This window comes from Thermobia domestica, chromosome 6 (genome assembly GCF_964235325.1).
Source record: "Thermobia domestica chromosome 6, izTheDome1.hap1.1, whole genome shotgun sequence".
In the NCBI taxonomy this organism is placed as follows: Eukaryota; Metazoa; Arthropoda; class Insecta; order Zygentoma; family Lepismatidae; genus Thermobia; species Thermobia domestica.
The window spans coordinates 182,612,530-182,637,781 of NC_137459.1; the positions used below are offsets into that span (position 1 = coordinate 182,612,530).

The 25,252-nt window shown below is 36.2% G+C and overlaps 1 protein-coding gene across 3 annotated transcripts in view; it reads right to left on the minus strand.

Moving 5' to 3' along the window:
* Positions 1-25,252, minus strand: part of LOC145688349 (cadherin-like and PC-esterase domain-containing protein 1) — a 1,309,510-nt gene that overhangs the window by 604,823 nt on the left and 679,435 nt on the right. For all 3 annotated transcript variants that reach the window (XM_081762492.1, XM_081762493.1, XM_081762494.1), the window contains one exon: positions 11,022-11,224. In XM_081762492.1, coding sequence (XP_081618618.1) covers positions 11,022-11,201 — 180 coding nt within the window. In that variant the 5' untranslated portion in view covers positions 11,202-11,224. The remainder of the gene's footprint in view (positions 1-11,021; positions 11,225-25,252) is intronic.

A 25,252-nucleotide genomic window follows, 5' to 3' on the forward strand; every position in this document is an offset into this window, starting at 1 on the left:
ACCATAGTGTAACATTAAATGTGAACTTCCGTCACGGATTAAATACAAGCCCACCAGTCATGTAGTAAACACGTATGTGTCAACTAGTTGGCTACTATCAAATTGTTTCACAACCCGACCGATCTGGAGCAAGTTTTCAATATCTATGAAGTTTGGGCCTGGGAGTGTTCTTATCTGTTCACTTTGATGGTGTAACTTAGGGGAGAGGGAGTTATTAAAAATAAATAAAACTTAATAACTCTTTAACCAAACGACCAAGCTGTAAAAATGTAAGCTCTATGATCAATGTGCATGTGTGAATATGCGGTGGTATTCGAGGTTATCTTTAAAACCAACCTGATCAATTTTGAAATATTATTTTTTTACTAATAATACATAAATTCACATATATTTGTAGATTTTATATAAAGAAATATATATATATATATATATATATATATATATATATATATATATATATAGGGTGACCGCGTGACTATGTTACAAAATTTAAGGGATGATTCCTGACACGGAAACAAGAAAAAAAGTTCAAATAAACTTTTGTCCAACGTACATAATTTCGGAGCTACAAGGTGCCGAAAGCGTGGGAAACTGACATTCAAAGCTCTATAGCTCGACTATGGTGAATGATAGAGCTAATGCGGCATGGTCACGTCAAAGACACCGAAGCTGCTGTATTCAAAAATGCTTAGGTCGAGATCGTGCAATTCGTGCACAAGGGATTCCCCAAAGGAGCGTAGGGATTCCCGGATAATCTGTCAAGAAAGATGGGTCGAAAAGGATACGGATGAATAGCTGTCCCAACTGCTAGCAATAATGCGTCTGTACTAAGTCGATATCTCGCACAAGCACAAAATGGCGAACAGTTTTATACGTGCCATGTGTGGTTGCATAACGCGCACTAAATAAGAATGGGAAACATGAAAGGAAAATGTGAATAATTTAGTACAAATGTTAAATACATGATATTACGCTGTCCTATCATTGAACATACGCATTTAATAAAAGGCAATAGTCATGAAACGTTCTAAAATGTTGTAAAAGGATCACACTATTAGTCTTTCTTCCATGTATTGTTGTCATTGAAAACAAATAAACAAAACTGAGCTAAACAACCATAATGCAAAAGAGGTTGTTTCCTAAAAACAAAAGTCACAAGAATGGGAATAATGTCTTCAATCAACATTTTACAGCAGGATTGAATGCAGCCAAGAACATCATCAATTACCTGTAAACGAGACAAATCTCCCAATTATCCTACAATAGGTGATGGACATCGCGTCCCTCTACTTCAACACAGGCGTTACAGCGTCGCAGTAAGATCTGACGCATCCGCTGTAACAACCCAGGATCTGTTCTTATAGTATCACAGACAGCGAGTATTCGTGCTAAGTTCTTCTGCGTTGTCTATAGACGTTTCATAGACAAGTGTTTTGACATGACCCCACAAGAAAAAATTAAGTGGATGCAAATCTGGGGAACGTGCATGCCAATTACAAGGACCGCCTCTTCCAATCCATCTGTCACGAAACGTTTGATTCAAATACTCTCGAGCACTAGCTGAAAAGTGGGCTGGGGCGCCATCATGTTGAAACCACATCCATTGACGAACACCTAGAGGGACATCCTCTAATAACTCTGGAAGTATGTCTCGCAGGAATCTCGTATACACTGGTGCAGTTAATCGTGGTGGTAGTAAATATGGACCTATTATCTGATCACTGATAATACCCGCCCACATTTATGGCGAATCGGTCTTGGTGGCCCCTTTCCACAATTGCATAAGGATTTTCGTCTGCCCATACATGACTATTGTGACTATTAAATATCCCGTCTTTCGTAAAACAAGCTTCGTCGGTGAAAAGCAGGTAGGAAGCAAACTGTGGATCGATTACAGAGCGTTGGAGAAACCACTCTCAAAATCGAACGCGAGGTTGAAAGTCAGTTGGACGTAAGGCCTGAACCCTCTGCGGGTGATAGGGGTGTAACTGTTGCTCGTGTACTACTTTCCAAACAGTATCTTGTGCTACTCCCCTTTCACGTGCTACTTTCCGGGTACTTACTGTTGGGTCTTGGGCGAAACGGTCAAGCACTTGTTCTTCAAAGTTCGGAGTACTTGTGGTTCTTCGTCTTCCTTGGTCGTAGTATTGAGGTTGTAAATTCCCCGTGTCTCGTAAGCGTTGAAAAAGTCTGGCAAACATAGTATGGGCTGGATGTCTTCTTTCTGGATACTTCAGTCGATATAACCTATTAGCTTGTCGACTGTTGCCATTTGCTTGACCGTATACAAATATCATGTGCGCAAGTTCTGCTATCGAATACTCCATTTGATCTCACATTCGAACAAGCAAAGCACAAACTGCACTAAGGAACTCGTACGCTACGAACAAAACCACATGAAGAATGACCTTCCACCTTCCACAACACCTTCTAGTAGGGTTGTCTTATACTTTCCTTACCTTTCGATTGTTTTCTACGACAGAAGGAAGAACAAATGCTTGTGATCGAACCTGCAAACTGTGGTGTACTTCAGGTGATAGCACCGTCTGTGAAAACAAAACATCTTCTAAACGATAACAATACGACATGTTAAGCATTCTAGACAAAATCTCGGAATTAGTCCTGCAAAACATCGGAAGCAGCGACTAAAACAAACGTCCTGATAAATTGTTTTTCCTTGTTCTTTTTCAATGTTCGGGTAACGCACATTACGGCTAATGATAAGAAACGGATATTTTACTGTTGTTCTCTGGCAGTGGTCAAATTAACATGGGATGGCGGAAAAATCCCCCTCTCGTAAAAAGTATCCTCGGCTCGTATCATCAAATGAAATAAAGTTTCTGCCTGGAAGAAAGCACCCATATCCCCCGGTTTTTCCCCTTAGTTTTACTTGCTTTCAATGACAAAACTACATGAAAGAAAACAATGATAGTGTGATGTTTGTACAACATTTTAGTACGTTTCATGATTATTCCCTTTATTAAACGCGTCTATACGTACAATGAACAGGACAGTGTACTATCATGTATTTACCATTTGTACTAAATTATTCACATTTTCCTTTCATATTTTCCCCACTCTTATTTAGTGCGCGTTATGCAACCACACATGGCACGTATAAAACTGATCGCCATTTTGTGCTTGTGCGAGATATCGACTTAGTACAGACGCATTATTGCTAGCAGTTGGGACAGCTATTCATCCGTATCCTTTTCGAAACATCTTTCTTGACAGATTATCCGGGAATCCCTACGCTCCTTTGGGGAATCCCTTGTGCACGAATTGCACGATCTCGACCTTAGCATTTTTGAATACAGCAGCTTCGGTGTCTTTGACGTGACCATGCCGCATTAGCTCTATCATTCACCATAGTCGAGCTATAGAGCTTTGAATGTCAGTTTCCCACGCTTTCGGCACCTTGTAGCTCCGAAATTATGTACGTTGGACAAAAGTTTATTTGAACTTTTTTTCTTGTTTCCGTGTCAGGAATCATCCCTTAAATTTTGTAACATAGTCACGCGGTCATCCTGTATAATATGGCTTCTATGGGTTGTTATAATCTGATTGTAGGATATACGTACGTTTAAAATCACTGAATACACAGCTACAGTATATGCAACCAGTCATGCTTAGCTCTTTGTTGGGTTGTATAACTTTTAGGACACTTTGCACAGGTCAAACGACATTTTTTTTTTTTTTTACTTCCATTAAATGAAAGTTAGTTTACCTAACTAAGCAAAGACAGATGTAAGAGGTTAAGTGATATGTTTGTTAAATGGGTTTATTAACTTCAATACATCTTAACTAATTTTGACAAATGAGGGTCAAAGACTCTTTTTAAATAAGGAAATGTTAAGAAGGACATCATATTTAAGAGAAATAAAATCTAATTACTGGACGTTAAGCAGTGTATTGTTGGGACAGAAACAAATGCTTACTTATAAAATCTATGAATACCGCAATATTAGTACACAAACCCTCTCAATAACTAAATATCACAGCCATGTCCACCAACGAAGTTTAAACGAGCGTTCATTTAAACGCGTTCAACATTAAACTTTCAAGTTTAAACGTGGTTCCCGGATTTTCGTTGCACCATTGAAAGTCGAATTTCAGTACACCTCGTTTAAGTAAACCTCGGTCAATTTGTAAAATCGACTCTGGTTAGTTGTCGTCTTTTGTCTCTAACATAAGTTTAGCAAATTAACAAATGAAGAAAGCATACCGCGTGCCGGGGTTTTCGAGTTTCGAGATTGTGTGCATCTCGACTGAATACAACATCAAAGAATGGGCTAATAAATTCTACCTGAAATAAAATAAGCGAGTACTTGGTGTTCCAATATTGGTAGATTTTAAATTAGATTGTAGTGGGTAGTTTTACTATACGAATACATAGTATAAGTAGTACTACTAGTAGTAATAGGAAAGGATTAGAAGTCCCGCAGGGGTTTGTTGGGTTCTGTTCTCGGTGCAGTTTTACTGTAGGGATACACAGATTGAAAAATGTATAGAAAAATATGGGTACGTCTTTAATTTTCCCATTTTATGTCGAGAACAGAACCCAACTAACCCCTGCGGGACTTCTGACTCGTTCCTACTACTACTACTACTACTACTTATACTATGGATACTTATAGTAAAACTGCACGTTGTTCTCGACATAAAATGGGCAAATTTGAATAATAGCAAATTTGAAAAATAGCAAGAAGTCTGCTATTTTTTCCGTATTTTACAATCTGTGGGTCCGTAAAGTCAAACTGCACCATAAAGATTACACTAAACTTATAACAAAGAACAAATATAATCTATGTGGACCAGTGGTGATTTTAGGAATGGGCCGGGGGAAACTTCTCCCCGAGAACTATGAAAATCCCTCGGAACCATATATCCTGTCACGCTCAATGTGGATTCCCAGTATTTTCGTTATTAATACATTTCATTCCCAGAATATTGAAATTCTCCACCACTAGGAAATAAATAAATAAATAAAAACTTCTGGAATCCACTAACGGGGAAAATTGATTCAACAGTTATACATAGTTCATCGTGAAAATGTTATTCTAATCTCTTTTACATCTTTTTCCCTATTGTCGTTTGCCTACAATTTCCAGTCAGCATAGGTAAAGTTGAGGATCACTACTATTTATTCTATCCACTTATGATCTAACCACTTCTGTATTCTTACTTTCTCACCTGTCCACCAGCTACGCGCACACATTTATAATTTGCTTGCAAACTTATATGTTATAAACACAATAAGTGCAAAAACCATGCACGAATCTGTGCTAAGTGGTCAACACAACCTAAGTTTGTTTCTATTCTGATTCGAAGCAGGCCACAATTTGAGGGATCGCTCGTGATTTTGCCCGCGAAAGCAGGCAAATTAGCGATGATGGTGTGTTCATAAGGAAAGACCAGTCTGGAAAATATCAACCTCCTGTTTTGCGGTGCAATTTCTCAAAATACATTCGTTACACATGTAAGTAATCTACGATTACAGAAACAGCATTAAAAAGTATGGTTCATAATTATGCAAAACTAGCTTGTAGTGATCACCTAGTACAGAGTGGTAAGTATTTTTGTGCTAATTTGTTCTTTACTCGAGCAGACGGTTCTACCAAATTTTCACACTTATTTACATTTTCAGGTTAGGTTAGAGCTTTCTCTTAGCACGGTATGCACTAAATGAGGAGCTCCATTACTATTTGCGGATTGACTTCAGGATGGCTCAGTACCGTATAAATAAAGTGTGGACGTATAGCATAAAATCTACTGTGTATAAAACACGAACCAACTTGTGCTAGGTGGCCACTAAAAAGCACAAATGCTATCTAACTGAATTAGAGTAGGAGCGCAGTAGGGAGGCCCGAGCGATAGCGTCCATAGGGAGCAGGCGTGTCAGCGACGGGGTATACGCATAAACGAGGACAGTGGAAGGGCATACTTACACATACAATAATTTCTTTATCACTAATAATGCATTTCAATATGCCGTGATAGATGGTAAGTACTTATATTCACACTTTCATTCCTTCATGAAAAATAGTTCAAGTCGTATTTTACCTATAAATTTTCTATTTGGTAGAACCATCTGCTCGAGTGAACCCTTAATTTGCTTATACCTATACCCACCATCCCAAATTTGAATGTTCCATACGGACGCACTTCGACTATAGCCCACCAGATTCACCTTGGCGTAAACCGTAATAGGTTCAAAAATAGCTTGTAATGAGCAGCTTGCAAAGTTTGGTACGTGGTTTTGAGACGCGTAGCTTTCATTATATGTAGCTAAGTTTCTAAGTGCCTTACACAATTGTACATTGGTTGGTAACACTCTAGGAATAACTGGATAATAAGTTTTACGCTGTTTGCATGGAATTTTGACAAGAAAATACTCTATTTATAGACATAACTTTAATGTCCTCCTAAGGTTAACCTTACTGGAAAACAGTTTAGAAAATACATTGTCGAAAATGCTATGAGCTGATTTTGTCAAAAAAAAACAAAAAAAAAAAACGCACAGTATATGTAGTTTATTTCTAGTGGGTCCTCTATTGTAAAGCTACAGCCTAACACGTTTTCTAGGTACATATCCTCATTATTTCTTTTAGCGAGTTAACAGCTTTTACCTGAAAATTAAAAAAGAACTGTACTCCTAATCTACGCCGTTTATTTTTATTTTTATTTATTTTATTTTATTATTTTTGCTTTTGTATTTAAAGAACAAACTTCAGAACATTTATTTCATTTTATTGATACGACATACATTGTATATAGGAAAAAATGAAACCACGATCAAATTTTTTTTTCCGAACACGAGAAATGTATTGTGATTACATTAGTGGAAAAATACAGACATTATTGAATGTAAACGGACTGACTTGGATCAACGAAGTTTAAACCCCCAAATTCAACCTTTAAGCTAAAACCAAGTTCATCCTCCATTTGAACGAGACTTAACCTTGAACGTTGTTGGTGCAACAGACATTTTCACGGAACTTGGTTATGATCCTCGTTCAACAGTTGAACTTCGTTGGTGCACACGGTCATCACTCCAGACACCAAGTGTTGGAGAAAACAACATGCACCATTCGCTCGGTGACCGCTTCTTGCTTTCTTCTATGAAAGAAGAACATAAACAAGTATTCTACAGTCAAAACGTCACGCGACCAGACTCTCACTCATCTTGTTGCTTTGTATCCCTGGGCAAGTCAATCTATGTGGGATATGAACAGTTAGAATTGATATGGCTGTGTGATATGCATTTGGATGGTGTCACATGCATTTTACTTCACTAAAATGTCTCGAAATAAGAAGAAGAAACAACTGTTGAGTATCAAGAAGTTGTGAAATACAGAAATTGGAATAAAATTCTTAATTTAGACTATTAAAATGAATTCGAATATTAGTGCTCTTCGCAAACTGAACTGAAATAAACCAGATTTATATTCAATACGGTAGCTGAGCTCCTTTGCGGCTAAGCGGTTAGTGTACGCGCCTTTGACGTGGGAGACTTGGGTTCGATTCCTGGTGGGAGCTCATATAATTCGGATTCCACGATACAGTAGGTCCCGTCTCACTGCTGAAAGGGACGTTAAGAGAAAGCTCCATCATATGATGTTGTGAACCACTGACGTCGTCAGTTCAAGTGTGGTAATACTTCCGTAGAAACCCAGTCAAAGCAATTTGAGCATACTTACCAATGCCAAAGAAGACCCGTGTTCAACCCTCATCGGACACGGTCATGCTGACAGTTTTTTTTGGGGGGGGGGGCATAATAGAGCTGGGCAGTTTCGATGGATTTTCTGTCGAAGAGCACCACAATTAGTGCGATATACTATACTTCTTTGGTGCAAAAAATACAGAGTTCCATCAAAACCAAAAAACGTGTGATGGTAACTCAAGGTCGGTATTCTTCAAGACAACGCCCCAGTTCACAATTAACATGTTGTCCTGACGGAAGGACGACCCTGCGGTATGACATCCTTCACCATCTTCCGTGCCCTCATAATTTTGCACAATCAGACTTTCATCTTCCTAACAGTGAAGTCATCTCTGGAGTGAAAGCACTTCCAAGACGATGAAATGTTGACTTCTGAGGTCAAGTCAATTTCTGGAACAAGCTACGGAACGGACTTTTATCAACAATGTCTCCACATGTGAATAAAGCGTTAGGAAAATGTGGCCATTGGAGGTTTCTATGTAGAGAAGAACTGATGTCTGTACCAAATATCGTTTAATCTCAGTCAACGGTAAGCAGGTTAGGGGAAATCTTTAGTGAACACCCCCGTAATTCAAACCTTTTCTTAATAAATGAATACCCTAGTACTGTGCTGTTCATGCTTTGTGCCATTAGCAACGGTACTTTATTGAATGTAAAAACCGAAAAAAAGTAAATGCCGACCCCCAATAAGGATCGGTTTTCAGTGAAATGAGTGATGATTGCTTAACAAAAGTTTCACTGTACAAGTATACACAATTAGGATTTACTAAAGCATGTAAAGTAAATTTTGTTTTATATCTCTCCAAATCAGTATATCTATGATAACATCATTTATCTTGAAAACCAGACCCCCGTATACTAAATTTTTACCATCGTGTTAAGTAAATTGGGCTCTCAAAAATCATTAATAACCCTTTTTTGATAAAACTTCTATAAGTGAGTTTAGTTGCGTAAGAAATTTAATTATCAACTAAAATGCCCTAAATATACATGAAAAGATGTTTTAAAAACTGAACCTTAACTACGCAGAAGAATTTAAATTATAAACACAATATAATATACAGTGTGGCCCAAAAGTAGATATACAGTCCAGTACTGATCGTTCATATCATGTACTTATTGTTATCCACACAAGAATTGATTTAGTTTCTTCCTTATTTGTTCTTAATTTATTTTCACTTATACTTTAAGCTCGGAACAAACCAAAGCAAATACATTCATTATATTAAAAAAATTAAAGTGTCATACTTGATCGATGCTGATCTGTATAAATACTTTCGGGCCACCCTGTATTTATAGACTTAGCGCTGTGTTATAATTTCTCATATTTTACATAAAAAAAATGTTGGTCACGTAAGAAAATATCTTACGCAATAAGATACGCGTAAATCGTAATTGCCTATCTTTGTCAAATCACTAGAAACATTTAACAAGCCACTGCTTTCATTAAAAAAAGTTATAAGATTAAGTCTCATACACATAATCAGTGGCGTATTTAACACGGGTTTCCGGGTTTAAGCCCCCCGAAATTGTAGTTACTATCGTAAAGTAAATTAAATGTCTTGAAAAATTTTCACATTTCCAGGAATAAAGTTAGCAAAGCTATCCCCGAAACAAAATTGTAAACACGCCACTGCACATAATACTTTATCAAACCGTTCTATTCCGTGTCACGTTTAGAAAATTGGTGTTTTTAGATTATTGTGTCTTTGCAAATGTCATCTCCCGTGAGTATACGATCTGAAGAATAGGATCTGGTGTCTAGAAAAGCACCATCCTGAAACTTATGACATCAAGTTATAATTTATGAATCTTGATTTAACATACACAAGATTATCATAAAATCGGAAACACGATTTAGGATCCTTACTAGCAAATTTCTCAGTACAGTCACCATCGTTTATGTGAGCACGCATTAGATTACCCTGCATGAATCAGTCTGATTATAGTACATAATCATTCAATAATAAATATAAGGTAAGGTATCAGTTTGGTACTGGCAATCTGTTCTTGGTTAATTGCTTTTAGAAGTTGACATCCCTTTCAGTATTGAGGGTATATATAAAAAGTTGACCTACAGCTTAATGGGAAATCCAAATTACATAAGCTCACATCGGGAATCAAACCCGATGTTTGTGTGCCGAAGGCGCGTACGCTAAGCATATAACTGCGAGGGAGCTCTGTCGATCTGTGACGTTAGGATGAGGATAGCGATCAGAAGATGTGACAGTCACTAGTTTAAATTATACATTGTGTATGGAGGTATCTCACTAACTACTTCATGTTATAATTATTTTTTCTTCGTCTCTTGAAATTAAACATGTAACCTTGTCGTAGCTAGCAGAACAACGATAATTCAAATATTTTACTTTAAAACTGTGGTTTATTTCTTCGTTTAAAATCCACTGAGATTCTAGGAGTTTCACGATGAACAAGAGAAAAATAACTCCTTTACTTTTCTTGGTGAGAGATACATGAGTTCTCCAGCTAAGATGTAGGGTCACGTCTCACATAGCTCCAGTGCTAAAGAAAATATATTAGTAACAATATATATAAATTTTATTTTATTTTATTTTTGTTTCGTCATATCTTTAGACGTCAGTCAAACATATAAAGGTAATCAAGAAAGTTATGTTGCTTTTTGTTGAATGCGAATGGAGATAAGGTGAAGGTCAGTTCTTGGTGTAGACATAGCTAACATACTATCTGGTTGTGGCAGTCCACTTACACCGTGAACGTACCCCTGTGTGTTTGGCGGACTGCTCCCAGCATTGTACATCGGGAACTGCTACCAGCTGGTCAGAGAATCAATGCGACTGTGAGCCATGTTGAAGAAAACTCCGGAGAGAGCAATTACGAATCGGAAAGTGGTCCTCCTGATAAAGGGCAACGCTAAGCCCCAAGTCGCTAGGATGACCCGGGACACTATTCTACGCCATTGGACGGGAAACACTATTGCATCCGCCACACTCCCCGGACATTGGACCGTCCGATTATCACCTGTTCCATTCCTTGTACAATCACCTTAAAGGACGCCAGTTCAAATCTCTAGTAGAAGTGAAAATGCGCTTGATATCTTCTTCGCTTCACAGCCCACCAAGTTCTACCGCGATAGAATCCATGGCCTTCCAGAACGTTGGCAGGAGGTCGCCGATGCTGATGGGTACTATTTTTGATCTTCCAGGTACATCTTACGTGACATATCGATGTTCGAAGGTGATGGGTGAAAAAGCGACAGAACTTTCTTGGTTACCTTTATAGTATATTCATATTATTATTATTATTACTATTTTCTTACCTTCCTGAGAAGATGATAGAACTGTGGTGTTCGAAATGAACTTATATGGCCCTGTTTAGTAGGATCTGTTGCAGCCCGAAACCTTGCAGATGGAAATCCCAGTTGGTATGTGAGATACAGCGATAAAAGGGAGAAAGATGTTACCAGCAGCAGAAGATCTCTTATTGACATCACACTCATTTACTGTTTATAAATTTTTGTACCTGGAAGAAAAAAAGTAAGGAATAACCGTAAGTATTAATTTAGGTGTGAAACGTAAAAATATCCAAGACATATTTTGAGATAGCTCTCTCTCTTTACATATATATATATATATATATATATATATATATATATATATATATATATATATATATATACAGGAGCGGATCCAGGATATGATCAAGGGAGGGGCTAAACCATATTTTGCCGTTTATCCAGTGTAAAGCAGGATTGATGCCCATTTTATCCAGTGTATACCTGAGCGTCAAGGGGGGCTATCGCCCCTATAGCACCCTAGGATCCGCCATTATGTATATATATATATATATATATATATATATATATATATATATATATATATATGCACACGTATTATATATAGGTAGTAAATTGCCTTCAAAGCTTTACCTAATGATGTATGTAAAATTCTCAACTGTTCGCAAATATATTAAAAATGAGTCACCATGAATAATGTTTAGAGAAGGAGAATTGTATATCTAATCTCCTTGTTTTATCATCAATAGATTTTCTCAAAAACATCAAAAGCAAGACAAGCATTTGTGCGCAAATTTATATAACTTAAAAAGAAAACGGTATTTGTTAAGTTGCAGCATTATTCAAGCAAATCTACTCATACTCCCGAAGTTTTCGAGGTAAAGAAAAAATGTAGATTAATACCTACATTTGGTAGCAACGAAAGTACTTTCTCGTTGATGAAATTAGTTTCGTAAATAACTTCTGAATGGAAGGACAATTTGAGTATAGTATTCAGTAAATTAAAAAGAGTGTAATCTTTTGTACGTTCCAGCCATGCCACCGTTATTCCTGAAATATATTTTGTCAAACGGAAAAAAGTTTAGTCGCTGACTACATTCGCGTTCAGTCGCTACTAGGGAAACTGTGTATCTTGAAGAAATAAAAATAAAGGTGGCAAACACACGTAACTGTGTCTGATTGATAAAATTTTGAAAACCAGTCTACACTTTGACCCTCTTACCAAATCTAATTAAGAAACCTCGTCATATGCATTTAAATGAGGGGAAGATATGATGTTGTTAGTTTAGAGTTTAGGATCCCTTTTAGCTCCGAGGCTATATGAGACGTGGATATTCAGCTTCAAGTGCAATCCGAGCCACATAAGCACTAACTAGGAATCGATATCGTGTCTCCCGCGCCAAAGCACAATACTATATAGTCACAAGGGACTTGAAGAATATGTACACTCACAAAAAATATGTAGGTGGCGTACTTAAAAAGATAGGTTACATACGTAATTCCTGTAGTTTTTGGACTTAACGTACAGCATACGTATAACTGAAAACGCATGTTTTATAATACTTTCTGTATAAGTGTTCCATCTATACGTACTTTCCGTATGAAACAATACAGGCGGTCAGGATCTCATGTACATATGGACGTATATAACATATAGCTGACGAAGGTAACATAAGTATATGCATGTGATATACGGGAAACTGTTAGATGGTCAGACATCCTGAAACGACATGATGTAACACCTAAGGATGTACGCCTATGTAGCATACGGATAACGTATGCTCCGTACTGATTTCTATAGTAAGCAAGAGGATACCGTATATTTGTACAATATACCGCTATCCGGAGAACGGATTTTTCTCTGTGTACTTGTAATGTTATCTAAACTAAGCGTTTGTTCTCAAATTCAACAAAATAGTATGTACGATATTGCTGCATTGACCACATTCTCGCATATTACAGAACTTTTACTATAATTATAATAAGTAGTAATAGCTTTGTTTCTGTGAAAAATTAACCATTTTGTCAAAAAACAAACAAACAAAACAAATCAATCCCTAAACTGTTGAGCGTATTTCCTAAATCTATTGGTGTCTTATATTTTATCAAAATAGCTAGAATACACTAAGCTAGAAATAGCAGCCTCATACACCTAGTAAAGTAGTGTATAGACAGTAATCCACATTTCAGCGTGTGAATTACGGAGAGATTGTTATACCTTGCGTAAACAGAAAATAACGAAACAATATTACAAGTACAATGTTAGAAGAAGGGGGATTTTTCTGTAAAATTGATCTCACATGTAGATTAATAATCATAGTATTTCAAAACTGAAAAACAAATATATGTTTCTCAGATTACTCAAATGGTTAGCATATGCACTTATCTGATACAGGGACTGACTATCCGTGGACATGCTGTGGTTTAGCTCTCACTTTCAACGATAATTCCGTGTCTCATAAACCTTGGTGCTGTAAGTGATTATAGAAAAAGACTATGCATTACCTATAATATACTGTACTTTTATATACGGAATAGGTTATGTATAAGTAATACACAACTTTAAGTATTTTGCATGAAAATATAATAAAAAATACTTGTTTCCAAAAATTAACCTCTCCACGGATATGGCATCAAATGATGCCACATATTTATCGGGAAAATAATCCGATTTTTTTTTTCACGAAGAAGAGTGCGAACTGAAGGTAAGTAAAAACAAGTGCTTCAGAATATCATTTTTACTTACCTTCAGTTCGCACTCTTCTTCGTGAAAAAGAATCGGATTATTTTAACGATAAATATGTGGCATCATTTGATGTCATATCCGTGAATAGGTTAAATAACCGTGACTGCCTTTTTATTTTGAAACTACTTTTTTCGCTAGATCACTATATTTTTGTGTATGATTGTTCTTTCTTGTATGGGAATGGTGTTTCTATCATTTAACTGATAAACTGCATTTTAAGAACATTACGAAAACACATTTAAAGCATTTTCGGCATTAATGTTCCTTATTAGATTTCGTACATAACAAGTTTCACAAAAATCTGAAAGAAAAAAATATAATTTGTGCACAGATAACCCAAGTTAACTGTTAGATACTCGAACATAACTCTTACTTATAATCTTCTAAAGTAATGAGAGTAAGTTTGTATTGCATGTCTTTATTCCATTTCTGACAGAGACCATTACTCTGGAAACGCTCAACAATCAACAGGAATTAATTTGAAATAAAGATTATTACGGTATATCTATATTTGCTGAAGAAGTACCATAACTACTATTTTCCTGGTAAAATTTAATTTTAAATTTTTTTGAAAAGATCTGTCAGGATTGACGGCGCGCGATTCAAGGACTTTCCCTTGCGTTGCAAGAACATCAACTGTTCCTAAAAGCCCTTGCAATAAAATAGCATATTTGATAATATAATTTATACTACATCGACTTTTGATGGCTATCAGGGAGTTGATAATACATATTCTATAAAGTCTAACTAAATATACTGTAAACTATCTAATTTGTATAAACACAAAAACCTCTAGAGGCTGGACGATATTTACTTCCCGTAACTCATAAGTAAAAATCATTCAATGAATCCTTCAACAGTCTTTTAATTGAAAATGGAGATGGGTTATGTTACATATTGTTACAATGGTTGTGTTTTTTGATTGGAAATTGATTGTTCATTACTAATTTGTACAGGTAGTCAGATGGCAAAACATTTGTGACAGTACATTTTAGCGCGTTTGAGGGACGCTGTGCGCAGAAAGAGGTGTGAATTGTGGGAAAACCAAACTTCGATGGTGCACCGTGCCAATCTGCATTCGATAGGTTTTATTCCGCTTGGAAAAGATTTTTATGTATTTATGCAATGTGTATATGAGAAAAAGCTGTATAAGTAGCAGATTATAAATAACTATTCTAGTATGTCACCTAACGGTGAAACACATATTGCTAACTGAGACACATGTTGACTACAATGACGCACCTATTTTAACAATGACATACATATTACTTGTAAAATTTTACATTCAAGATATTTAGTACATATAAACGTTGTAATCTCTAGTAAGTGCGCTTCTATAACTTGCATGCCGAAAGTCGTGAACCAAGTACTTCCGGTAACGTCACAGAGACTACGGAACACTAAGCTTGATCAAAAGATAGTCTCCGATTTCTAGATGAAAGGTGTAAGCTATGCTTGCTTAAAGTATCAAGAAAACGTTGTTAGGGTAAACAATAGTCTAGGGCTGTTCCGATAATCGAGTAATCGATAACAATTCGATAGAATTTCAAAACCGTTTTGTCGATAAAGAATTTTAATTTTATCGAACTTTCGAGACTATCGAATTGTTTGAGACTCTCGAAATGTTTGAGATTCTCGAAATGTTTGAGATTCTCGAAATGCTTGAGACTTTCGAAATGCTTGAGACTCGAATTGTTTGAGACTCTCGAATTGTTTGAGACTCTCGAAATGTTTGAGACTCTCAAATTGTTTGAGACTCTCGAAATGTTTGAGACTCTCGAAACGTTTGAGACTCTCGAAAGTTTGAGATACTAGAAATGTTAGAAATATTCCACGAGTTTGAGAGACTCGAATTGTTTGAAAACAGCAAATACTGAAAGGTCTGGAAGAAATAATGCAATCGATGTTATCATAGGTGTAGGCCTACATATGTACTACATATACGCAGGGTGTTCGTGTTAAAAGTTGAACCCCTTGAAATGAAATGAGAGAAGAGTTTCTACCCACATGTCTTTAAGACCAATGTTTATATTGTACATGTGCAAGAATTAAATAGTCTGTCAGGGAAGGAGATAGGGAGAGAGGGAGAAAGAGAGAGAGAGAAAGAGAAAGACAGACAAACAGACAGGGACAGAGAAAGGAAGATAAAACATGCATCACCCGAATAGGATTGGAATCCAAGAGATACCATGGGCCTCATGCAGAATAGTTCTGACCCGTGATTAGTGCCATATTAAAGAGTTTGACTAACTTGTTTTGTGCAGTAGTCAAACATTTAGTATGACGCTAATCATACGTCAAAACGACTCTGCATAAGGTCCCATTAGTCTTCAAATTGCCACTTTACCGATTGTCAACAACAAGCTAGGCAGAAAAAGGGAATTTTTGTCTGGTTTCGAGGGTTTATATTAAAGTTCTCGATGGAGACAGCTTCTGATATAGGTAGAGGTAAGGAAGTTCGATAAGGCTGGAGACTTGTCGAACATCGGTTTTGATAGTTTATTATCCGGTAATGAAACCCTTCGAGTATTTGAGATTGTCTAGATTTCGTGTAATATCTGGACTTCGAGTATCATTGAAACAAACTTTGGGAATTTTTGGTGCGAAGCTCTCTCTAGACCGCGATATCTGTTTGTGTGTGATGTCCGACAATAACTTTAGAACAGATTGTACGATTTTGATGGAACTTACTTTAAAATGTTCCTCTTTGTTTGCATCATTTATCTGTTGTTTTAGATTGCCTTACGACAAGGGGAACTCCCTTGAATTCGAGTATTTGTTCTTACTTTGAGCGTACTCGTGATGTTATGACTATTATTAATATTACGGTTTTCTCAATATTAATATTATTATTACTTCTATTACTATTACAATTATAATCTTTTACTGCCATTTTTGGATCTGACGTTTAATACGTTTCAGTAGTATATTTCAGCCTTTTTCCTTTCTTCATAGTAGACTCATGGTATTATGTAGGCTATATAAAGTATGTAGATTTTACACCAAATTATTGATATATTTTAGGATAGTTTAAAGTTATACAACCCAATTAAATTTTATCTACAATCAAAAAAGGCGAATAGGCGTATGGTAACAGGAAACTAAATTTCGTTACATTACTAAAGATCTCTTTCCATCAAATACTTGCTGTATGTGAATGAAAAATAAGCTAGACCCACCCTTCCGCCAGTGTTCGCCTTTGTTGTTTTTTTTATCACTATCTTGTCTTCCACTTTCTTCTCTGCTGCATTTTGATATGCCTCTGATCACGTAGTGTAGTAATACGTAACGATTAGAAATCGGAATTTGAGATCGCCCTTCTATTTTTAGCGCGCCTTTCTATGACCAAAATTTCAATTTTGCCGCCATCTTGAAATGCCTATGACCACGTACCGTAGTAATCGGACACATTTCCCCCCTCCGAAAGGAAGGTTCGCAGAAGAACCCTCATTTTTGCCGTTTTCGAACATTTCTTTTGGCACCCGCCGGAGCCGCACCTCAAGAAATTATAAGCCTGTAGCTGTAGTTGACTAAAGTCAGTAATTGTGCAAAGAATCACTCGATTCGGTTCATCAGTTTAGAATATTAGCATGATTATACTTCGCCACTTTCCCGTTGCCTCCATTTTCTTTTGGCCACCATGTTGAAATGAAATGGTGCGACTAACAACTTTTACCGTGCCGGTGCTGTTGTTTGTGGCACTAACTTACAATGTTAGTGCCTGCAAAAGCGAATCCCTCTATCTGGTACACGGCGCGAATCGTTATTTTAGCCCGTTCCTTCTTATAGGGTGAGCTAAAGAGGAGAGAAAAATGGATCGACGGATATAAGGCTTGAATCCCAATTTTTTGGAAAGCCATATTAACATTTAGTAGTATCCATTCCCTCTCCTATGGGGCGACATAGATAAATTCTAAACCTTTCAAATTACAGGTAGAATATCAAGCATTAATAAGCACATTTTCCTTCAGACCTGACATAATTATTATTAATTTCCATATTGTTATCGGCACTTAAGATTTCATGCCAACCTTGCTAACAAAGGGGGTTAGCATGCTGCACCCCGAAGCTAGGGGTCCTTGATTCGAATTTCAGTCATGTATGTATACTTCTTTTGGCGCCATTAGTCTTGCACATAAGAGACGGGTCTAAAACCACATCAAAAAGGAAATCATGGTAGACAAAATTTGGTGACATTCGAAAACTTTTGAATGCTCGACTAATGAAGTTTCGTAATGGTTCGACAATAACCGAAATGTCAGTAATATTGAAAGTTTAGAAAATGCTCGAAATTTCGATAATATCCAAAGTTTCGAGAATACCAGAAATTTAGTTAATATTCGCAGATTCGAATATACCCGAAATTTCTGTAATAATCACATTTTCAAAATTACCTGAAATTTTGATAACACCAGAACTTTCAAATATCCGAAATTTCGATAATATTCCAACTTTTGATAATACTCGAAACTTTTATAATATTCAAACTTTCGACTAGTGATGGGCAGTTCAGGAACGATTCGTTCCCAAAGAACGAAGCCTTTAGTGGAATGAAAGGATCGAAACTCTGAAAGGAACCGGATTGACTGGCGGAATCAAAAGACGGATTCGCTCAGCGGAAGGAAGAGACGGATTGAGACAGTGGATTCGGTTAATAGAACTAAAGGGCGGAACCAAACGACACAAGTTCAAGAGTAGACCCAGTTGACGGATTGATATAGATGGAATCAGACAAAAGCAGTACTGCAAAACAGATGGACAATGTATGACAGAAAGAGAGAAAAATCCTATTGTGCATGCCTACAAAAACCAAGCTTTCTTTGTGATTTTTGTGTCCCTTCTAAGAATATTCTGATCACGAAACTCCTCTACCAATGAAGGGAGTGGGGAGTATACATTAACATAACTTAAATTCCTCTACTAAAACAGAAACTGACAGAAATCAACCACTTCCGGTTTCAATACTGATCGGCAGTAGCGTAGCCAGGATGTGTGTTTGGGGAGGGGGCAAGTGCTGTTATAGGTACATATAGAAAAATTACAAACAAAAAATATATATAAACAAAAATATATAAAAAATTACAAACATCAAAGTACTAAAGTACATTGTCGGACCTCTTTGGGGGTGGCCGGCCCCTCTGCCCCCCCCTTCCCTACGCCACTGCTGATCGCTATAGAGTGAAAATTATAACAGATGGTGAGAAGCGGTTTTCTGCAATCAAACGTTCCAAGAGTATACTCCAACATAAATAAATCTTCTCTACTCAAATCGGGAGTGACAGAAATCACCCACTTCCGGTTTTAACATTGATCGCTATACAGTAAAAACGGTAATAGACTGTGAAAATAAGTTTTCTATAACCAATTAAGGATCCCAAAAGTATGTTCAATCTCTAATCTAGTCTCTCTACTAAAGCTGGAAGTGGTAGAAAACTACTACACTTCCGATGTCAATATTAATTTAGAAAATATCACTCCGTACAAACCAAGGTCCTTTACGTGGTGTACACGTGACACTTTTACTTCTTAACACACTAGCTATCTACTAAAACAAAAATAATTAAAATGAAGGATTCTTGACGTGTCGTTTAATATTTTTTGCTTCGCATTTGGACTTGGCGTTCTGGGAGAATATAAAACAAAACAGAAGGCCATGCCTAAGAAGTAGTCTCAGGAGAAGGGTTGAAAACAACGAAAGAAAAAAAACGTTATTTTAGGAGCAGCCAACCCAACAACGACTATGAAGAGCGTTGTGATCGATGACCAGATGTGGGCTCTCGAAGCAGACACTTGAGAGCTAGCGATTCAGGCAGGAGCACAAATGGAAGATGAAGAAAGTTGAGGGTTCCCAGCATCCCAAGCTCTAGTAAACGTATTTCCTTCCGCTGACGTAATCTCTAATGAGCCGAGATTGGAACGGCGCGTGGTGGCAATTTCTTCTCAATGGCTAAAGTCAACACACAAGACTGTTTCCGTTCACTAGTATGTACTTAGTTTTCTTGTCTTCAAAGTAACCACCTATTTAGTTCATTAGCTGCAGTTTTTCTTTTTCTCCCTTTCTTTTCTGTTTTCTTTGATGAGAAGTAAATACCGCGAAAACACATACAAGGAGGGAACAAATGTCCTAGAAAATGCATTTACTTACAATTAAAAGAGAAGAAAACTTCTTTTAAAAAAAATACTAATCTTGGAAAATCTTAACCTCCTGACGCCCAGAGGAAATCGTAACATGAAGCACGAGGAATCTTAAGTGCTTCTAATTGCACAACATAAGGCGCTTCTGCTATTGTTTGTCTAACGGAAGCATAATTTGAAGTGTAGAAATTACCCTACAAAAGGATTCAGCTCAGCAAAGCTCGAGATATCCGCAGGAACGACCGAACAAAGGTCATTTTTTGTAGAGCCGGCTCTACACGGAGTGTCAGGAGGTTAATTTTTCTATATTAATTATACCATGTTATTAACTTTAGCAAAAAAATGTGACTAAAGATGAGAAATGACATCTCCTGAAATGTAGTGAAATGAAATGAAATCTTTCAGTTTAACGTCCCACGATTATGCCCTTTAGGCTAAGGGAGACGGATGATTAAGACAAGTGAATGATAATGGAAGAATTGGTCGAATGAGGATGCTGGAGGAAACGGGAGTACCCGAGAAAACCCACAAACTTACTTGTCCACCACATTTACTTGGCCGGAGATCGAACCAGGGGCCCCACACACAAGAGATAAGCGCTCCATCACTGAATCACCGTGCAATGCTAATTCTTATTTGTAGTTTTCGAAGAAATCAACATTATTTTTTTTCTATTTAATAGAAGCTGATGTTATTCAATAATAGCCATGCCACCTATTAAAATAAAACAAACACCAACTTACACCTTCATATTAAGCTTTCCATTATGGCACTATCAGTAACAACAGCACAGAAGATTGTTAATGAGATGTAGCCCAGCATTATTATTAACGCTTAAATTTTAATTTTTGTATAACTACTGTACTTATGCACATATGAGACATATGTCAATTGACGGATGTTATCGAGAAGAAGAAAATGACATGTTTTAGAATAAATTTTCAGTTGTTTACGAGAAAATAGAAAACAATGAAATTTTATGTTGCAAAAACACACGTTGTTCCCTGACAATAAGTCAGCAATATAAGCATCACTTAACAAAACAAACAAAAAACGCCAGATGAGATATATAAGTGTTTAGAGCACAGGAGGTCATGTCCAATTACGAAAGTTGAGAGAAAAAGGAACATAGTTTGTATGCTCCGTTTAAAATACTATAACATTGGAATAAAATGCGTTTTGATTATGTATATTATCACTCAGTGTTCGAAGTGGAAAAAAAAACAAACAAACAGAGGCGGTATGTTTTATTACAATTTTGACTCGACATACCGGCTATCTAAGTGCTAAAATTCAGTAAGGTTATGTTGCCCAAAAGATTGCATTTTTATTTACATTAAATAAATGGAATGCGTTTAAAATCCATTGGAGAGTTTCTCTGTAGTTACGGGAGAAAGAAATATGGAGAGACTTTGATCCCCTGGCAGCAACTCTCAGAAAAAATAAAAATAAAATATACATGAAAATGCTCAAAAAACGAGTTTTTATATTAACAGTTTCCTGCAGGAAAAGTGCCGCCCACTCGACTGAGGGGTATTCCAAACCCCCGGAAAATTCGTCCCCCCATAGCAGACAACCCCTAACTCTGCCTATGCTCAAAACACGACATTTCTATGCAGTGAGGCAAGAAAACATACTCATACATAAGAAAGAAACAATTCAATGTGCCACATCAAAATATAAATTAGATGAACTTTGTAAAAGCACTTCATTTGAAAAAAAAGTAGAGAAAAGATAAAAATGACGGTGTTGTCAATTTAAAAATTGTTTCTACATAAGATTTTTTTTTCGTGCAAAGCTATTCGTCAATCACTGTGTATAAAAATTGGTTTATTAAAGGTATTTAGCACCTACTCCAGTAACGGTATGTCTTGATGACTGGAAAACCAGAGGCGGTATGCCTTCATCACAGAAAAACCAGAGGCGGTATGGCATATCACCGCACACCGTCTTACTTCGACCACTAATTATCATGATATTGTAACCAGTGACACTTCATTATACTCGCAATGCTAGAGATATTCCAACTCAACTATAGGCTGTTTAACTAGAATTCCGCTCAAGCTCTGTTGTCCGATCGCATTTAGGCCTGGGTTACATGTTCCTGGTCTAGGTTAAGCATTGTGCTTATGTAAATCAAATTGCTAGCTTGGCCTCTTTGCGTATTTGCCATAGTCAGTGTGGTTTCTATCAAATCAGATTCCGGACTAAAACTATTACCTTCAACCATAGCTATTATCTAGCTTTATTAAATCTCTCTATAAGTGAAGGAAATTTGCTATTTTCCGTATAAGCTATTTTACAGTTTTGTAGTGTCATTGAAATGTCCATTATTAGCAGTGGCAGAGAGAAATAACATTGGAAAAGAAAATAAAGTTTTACAGCTACAAATTTTTGAAGACCGGGGCTATCTGAGCATAATACGTGCAAAACGAATTTATCTGAAAACTAATGCAATAGTCGGTTTAACTTGTAACGAAAAAATATTAGTAAGGTATCATACCACAAAATATCAAAGAACTAAAGTCCTACTGTAAAACCGATAGTCAGGGAAAAAATATTAAAGTGAAAATGACAGGAAATGAATTTTGCAAAACGCACGGGGATACCTGGGTTTCTGAACGGTCTATTTGAGTCGCTGTGCTACTCTTGTTATATATAAATATCAAAACCACTTCATTAGGAAAGTAATGAACAAAGGGAGTCACTGCTACAAACAAAATGTTTTCTCCCGATGCTCCTACACATATCCCATGATATCATTGTCTAAACATAAGAATTCAAACTCATGCTTCTGTAGAAATATGATTTCACTCAAATAGCTCCGTTATTTGATTCCGCGAATATTGAAGTACCTCTCTTAGAAGTGAAGGACAAAGGAGACGAAATGGCGTCTGAAGTATACAAACTAAAGATGGCCAAAATTTTCCGAAACCGGAAATTTCACTTGAATTTAGAAAATTCCAGAATTTTTTCGAATTCTGGATTTTTGCCGAAATCCGGATTTTTTCCAAAATCCGGAATATTCTGAATTCCAGAATTATTTTTTATTTTACTTTGCGGATTCCGGAAAGTAAAAATTCCGGAATTGGCCATCCCAATACAAACATTGTGTCCCATACACATGCAAATGCTTCAGCAAATAGGCTATATGCACTCATACAACTTTGGCACCTTATTTGCTGCGTAACATTGTATCAGGCAAAGAAAATAGGTGTTGCAAATCACCTTGCTAAGAAAATATTCACATTCCCGGCAGCTGTTCAACAAATTGAGAATAATAAAAATTCCAACCTTTTTCGTGAGCAACCTCAAAACTGAACATAAATTTATGGTATTGCTGCACACTGTAAATGCGCAACTAATTTTCCCTATTTTGACTCAAATAGCCCTGGTTTCCCCTATGTTGAGAAAGCTTCATACAGCTTCAGAAAGTTGTATACAAGAATTAGTACTGATCATAGGTTATTAGAAAAGTGTAATTTCAACTGAAAATTATTTGAAAAGTACTGTAATGCTTATCTCGAACTGAGTTAGGTTTTACGTGTAACCTTATGAGAGAAAGAACTTCGTAAGTCATTTAAGATGCACGATATAGCCTATAAAAAGTTCGTAACATAAAATAAGAGGCATAGAAATAATACGTTTCTTTATATTTATGTCCAATTTAGTAGAAGTGTTGATTTTTTTCTCATTATTGGACACATGCATATGTTAAAGCATAACTTGCAGTGTGTTTTTTTTTTATTTCTTTAATTATATTATGTTTCTGTGTTGTACCACTTTAGTTTACATTTTCGATTCTCTAAACCAGAGATAAAGCATAAATCTGCATACTAAAACTATTAATGACACAAATATAAGGACGTAAGCGAGGCGTTACCAGTTTGCACCGGTTCGCTAGAACCAGTTGTTAAAATATTTTAAGTTTGCAGAACCGTTTTTCATACCCAGACATAGCAGTAAATTTTACTCAATTATACCTAGGAATAGTAAATTTAATTTAACTCTCTTTGTTTTTAGAAATTCTTACAGCTACAGGGTTAAAGATTTCTCAGAACAAGGAATAAGCGTTTATTTCTTAATCTGAAATGCTGAGATATCAAGAATGTGAACTGGGATCACATGTGAGGGTTATTTATATTTGAAACGCATACATACCATTATCAACAATTGTTGATCTATTGCTGGATTAAGTTTTTTTTTCAATAATTTTTAAGAACCATCTAGAACCATTAAGAAGAAATTTACAAGTCCAGTATGTTACAGTATCTTTTTTCTGACCATCATATCAGTTAATTACCTTTTAAAATTTATTATAAACGTAGTCTCGAAGAATTCGCGACATATTAGAGCGTTCTTGAGAGATATTTCATACTAGGTAAACAAAACCTTATTAGAAAGTTTGCAACATGATGATACAAGACAATTGAGGAGTTTGATGCAATAAAGGATGTAAGTTTGAAACACGCAGTTGGAAAAAAACGATGTTGAAAATTTAAGTTTTTTTTAAATACATAAAACAATGTAATATGCAGCATTTTATTCCGATATTGAACTGAAATTTTACCAGGAGGTGAAACAAGCATGGCAAAAGCCACAAATGCGTTTGACGCAAACAGGGCATAAACTCGTTTACGTCCTTATTACATGAAACTCCTCAATGTATTAAGAAGCCAAAAATGTCTCTAATTCCTAAGAAAGATGGCACTTGACAAGTAACTTAGCTCTTTCCCAACAATGAAATTATAAAGAGAGAGGAAAAACCTTTTCTTCATAAGAACTTTGAGATTAAACATATATAATGATGTGTTACTTCTCAACAATAATAATACAAAACTAGTGGTCCAATAACTGTGACGCAAGTGGTACTGGATTCGATTCCTATTGGGGGAGCATTAAAAATGTGAACGCATTACATTGGTGCGAATTGTAACTTAAACTGTATGTCTGCGTTTCAGGTACTCTCTTCGGTGCTGAAAAGAAACGCAAAACTTCAACAAACAAACAAACAAATAATAATACAGTATAATAATAATAAAATAATAGTAGGTTAAAATATATTCACACTATTCAACATCTCGAATTCTTTCCAAGATAATGAATTTTATTGAAATTACTTTCACTTATTTTTCATAGAAATTAAGAATATGCTTCTTTTTTTATTTTGAACTTCTAAATTGTAATTTTTTTTTCATCGAAAAGGTTTCAAATTTTATAGACACCTCATGAATGTTGAAAATTTGATCGGTCGGGTGGTTCAAGAGATTAAGGGTCACAAACATAGTCACTTTCAATTTTATAATATAGATTACTTGAATTGCAGTTTAGCTCCCCTTCAGCTCCGAGGCTATATAAGACGTGAACCTCCATT